Here is a 2500-nt window from a genome sequence, read left to right as displayed (position 1 = left end):
TGGACAAATAAAATCTTAGTCTTGTGTATAAAAGTCAATTAAACTGGATAAATTTCTCTATTTCATGAAATAACAAAAAGATTAGGCAACTTTACATGTAAAGTGCAATATGTATTTTTAATCCAAACTGGCAATGCAAACAACTTAAGAGTTAATTCCTCTTTGAATATACATACTGTTCTACTTTCAGAGCATTTTTCCCAATTTCCTGTTCAGAATGCTTTGTCATTGTAAGTCAACTAACTTTTCTGCCAACTTTCTATTTTAGTATATCACCATGTAAGATGAGATTCCTCCTACTCTCAAAAAATACTAGGAACACTCATCTGGATTTAAAGCGAAAAAGTATTAAGTAAATAATTTTTTTAAACCAGTTAAGGAAAATAGGATCTAAAAGTACAAAAACAGCCACCTGATTTGTGCTCACCTGCAACTTTACCAGATACGGAAGTCCAAACTCCATCATATAACTCCTAACTGATCCCTAAGACACGAAGGAATTGATTAGCACAAGCTGCCTCGCAACTTTGACAAGTGTAAGACTTGAAATACACAGTTTTGCATTTCTTTTTAATTCGAGAAAGTAAAAAGAAACTGAGATGTGATGATCAGGAAATGTATATCATTGCAGTTTTACAGTTGTTTTAAATTAGAGAAAGTAAGTAAAACTAGGTGATAGTTAGCAAATATATTTCTCCATCGGCATCAATTAATAGAAAAGGTTCATTTTTATGGATCAGGGAGGTAAAAAATAAAAGCCGAAACTATCAATCGATGTCAGAAAAGTCTTACCAAAAAACAAAGATTGTTCTAGTAGTATGCTCAGATTAATAGCATCAGTTGACGAATCATTCGTTCATTTTTATTTGAGTAATGAAGCATAAACATCAAAAGGTTCATGTTTTTCTGTGAGCTAGCTCACTTATAATGAACTGCAGAATAATACACGAACAGAAATCACAGACTAGATTGATGAAGAAGGTATCTTGAACAAACTAGAAGTCAGAAAAACCCAAACGCAAAGCCAACATTTTCCTCTTGATTATTCCTACAATTAAGCGTTCTACTTCAGTAGTGACTTACACTCAAATTAATTGGTTAAAATATGATGCATTAATCTTCTAATGCCAAAATCTTATTATATCACCAATAACAGTTCTTCACTAGTAACGACATATTCAAATACAGATATCCCAAGGGCTTCATATGATAAAAAATTGAATTCTAAGAATTAGAGGACAGGCTGCGAAACAAGAGTTGAGAACTCTCTTAACTTATAATGACAGAGTGACCACTGTCCTGATGAAAATATACTGAATTCCTCGGAAATCCTTCAGATAAGAGAATTTAGATCAAAGACGTCAAACAAAGAGTCCTATATTTTCAAGAATGATATATTATGATCTAGTTATTGCTGATACGAAGAATAACAGCACGTTAATCATGAGTAATGACGTTCATCAATAACTGGGCAGTTTGGTCTAGTGGTATGATTCATGCTTTGGTGCTAGAGGTCCCAAATTCAATTTTCAGAATGGCCCGTTTTATTTCAATAGATACATAATCAATTATTCCTTGCATTTTCAAAATAAAATTAACCTTAAAATCTGATAAATCCAAAAGCCTTGTAACACAATTGGTCAATTATCCGTTGTTTCTTTCAATAGTAAATTTAATGTTACAGTTGACTCTCTCATATGAAGCTACTGCAGCGGCTAGTGGTAGCAAATGGGCGGGTTGGTCAAATTTGAGCAGGTTGAAAATGGGTCAACATAAAATGGGTAATTATTCAACCCGCCCATATTTGATATGGGTAAAATGGATTAGGTAACAAATTGGTTGGGTAAAATACTAGTTTACCCATATTCTCATGAATAAATAGCACTATACTTAAGAATTCAATAAAATAAATTTATGTAACTACAAGGGGAAAATATCTTTAATTTCAGAGTAAATGAATATTTGCATTTTAGGACTAAAACATGGATAATGCACTTTATGCAATGTCCATACTAATACATGATTTGCTTATTTTACACTGCAATTTGTTATCCAATATAAAATTAAACTAATAAAAAAAATTACAATTAACAAAATTAATATATATATTTTTTGGAGGACCAAAGACTTCCATCTTTTCAATTATACAGAAGAATAATTAGTTTTATACAAGATATATTAAAAGGAAGAAAAGTTACAATATTTTTAGTGATATCGTGAATAAAAATTGGAAGCTTTAACCCTTTTGGCTAATCCATATTTTACCCATAGTTTACCCGTAAGGGTACTTTTATGGGTTAAATATGGGTATCAACTCATATTTTACCCATATACAAAATCACTTACCCATCCCATTAAAATATGGTCAGGTTACAAAAATGGGCTCATTTTGCTGGCATGATGCAGAGGTAAGAGAGCATTTATCTAAAACAATTCCTACCCAATGCTCTATTTAATGCATTACAGTTCTACAGGTTCAGAAATAATATAAATGCGGTAG

The 2500-nt window shown here is 31.5% G+C and overlaps 1 protein-coding gene across 9 annotated transcripts in view; it reads right to left on the bottom strand.

The window, feature by feature from the left end:
• The window catches only part of LOC104649657 (uncharacterized), a 29212-nt gene that overhangs the window by 6000 nt on the left and 20712 nt on the right, over window positions 1–2500 (bottom strand). For 5 of the 9 annotated variants that reach the window (XR_003244001.2, XR_003244000.2, XR_743551.4 and 2 more), the window contains exon 4: window positions 428–484. Coding sequence is in view for 3 of the 9 variants with exons in the window: in XM_010329175.4 (XP_010327477.1) it covers window positions 428–484 (57 nt within the window). In the remaining 6 variants the exon portion in view is untranslated. Of the gene's footprint in view, window positions 485–2500 lie in introns of all 9 variants that reach the window. The other 4 variants (XR_003243999.2, XR_011211989.1, XR_011211990.1 and 1 more) reach the window with 3 other exon arrangements.

The sequence above is a fragment of the Solanum lycopersicum genome, chromosome 10, assembly GCF_036512215.1.
Source record: "Solanum lycopersicum chromosome 10, SLM_r2.1".
NCBI classification, from domain to species: domain Eukaryota; kingdom Viridiplantae; phylum Streptophyta; class Magnoliopsida; order Solanales; family Solanaceae; genus Solanum; species Solanum lycopersicum.
Note: the sequence above shows the minus strand (reverse complement) of the source record. Positions and strands in the feature narration are given on the sequence as shown.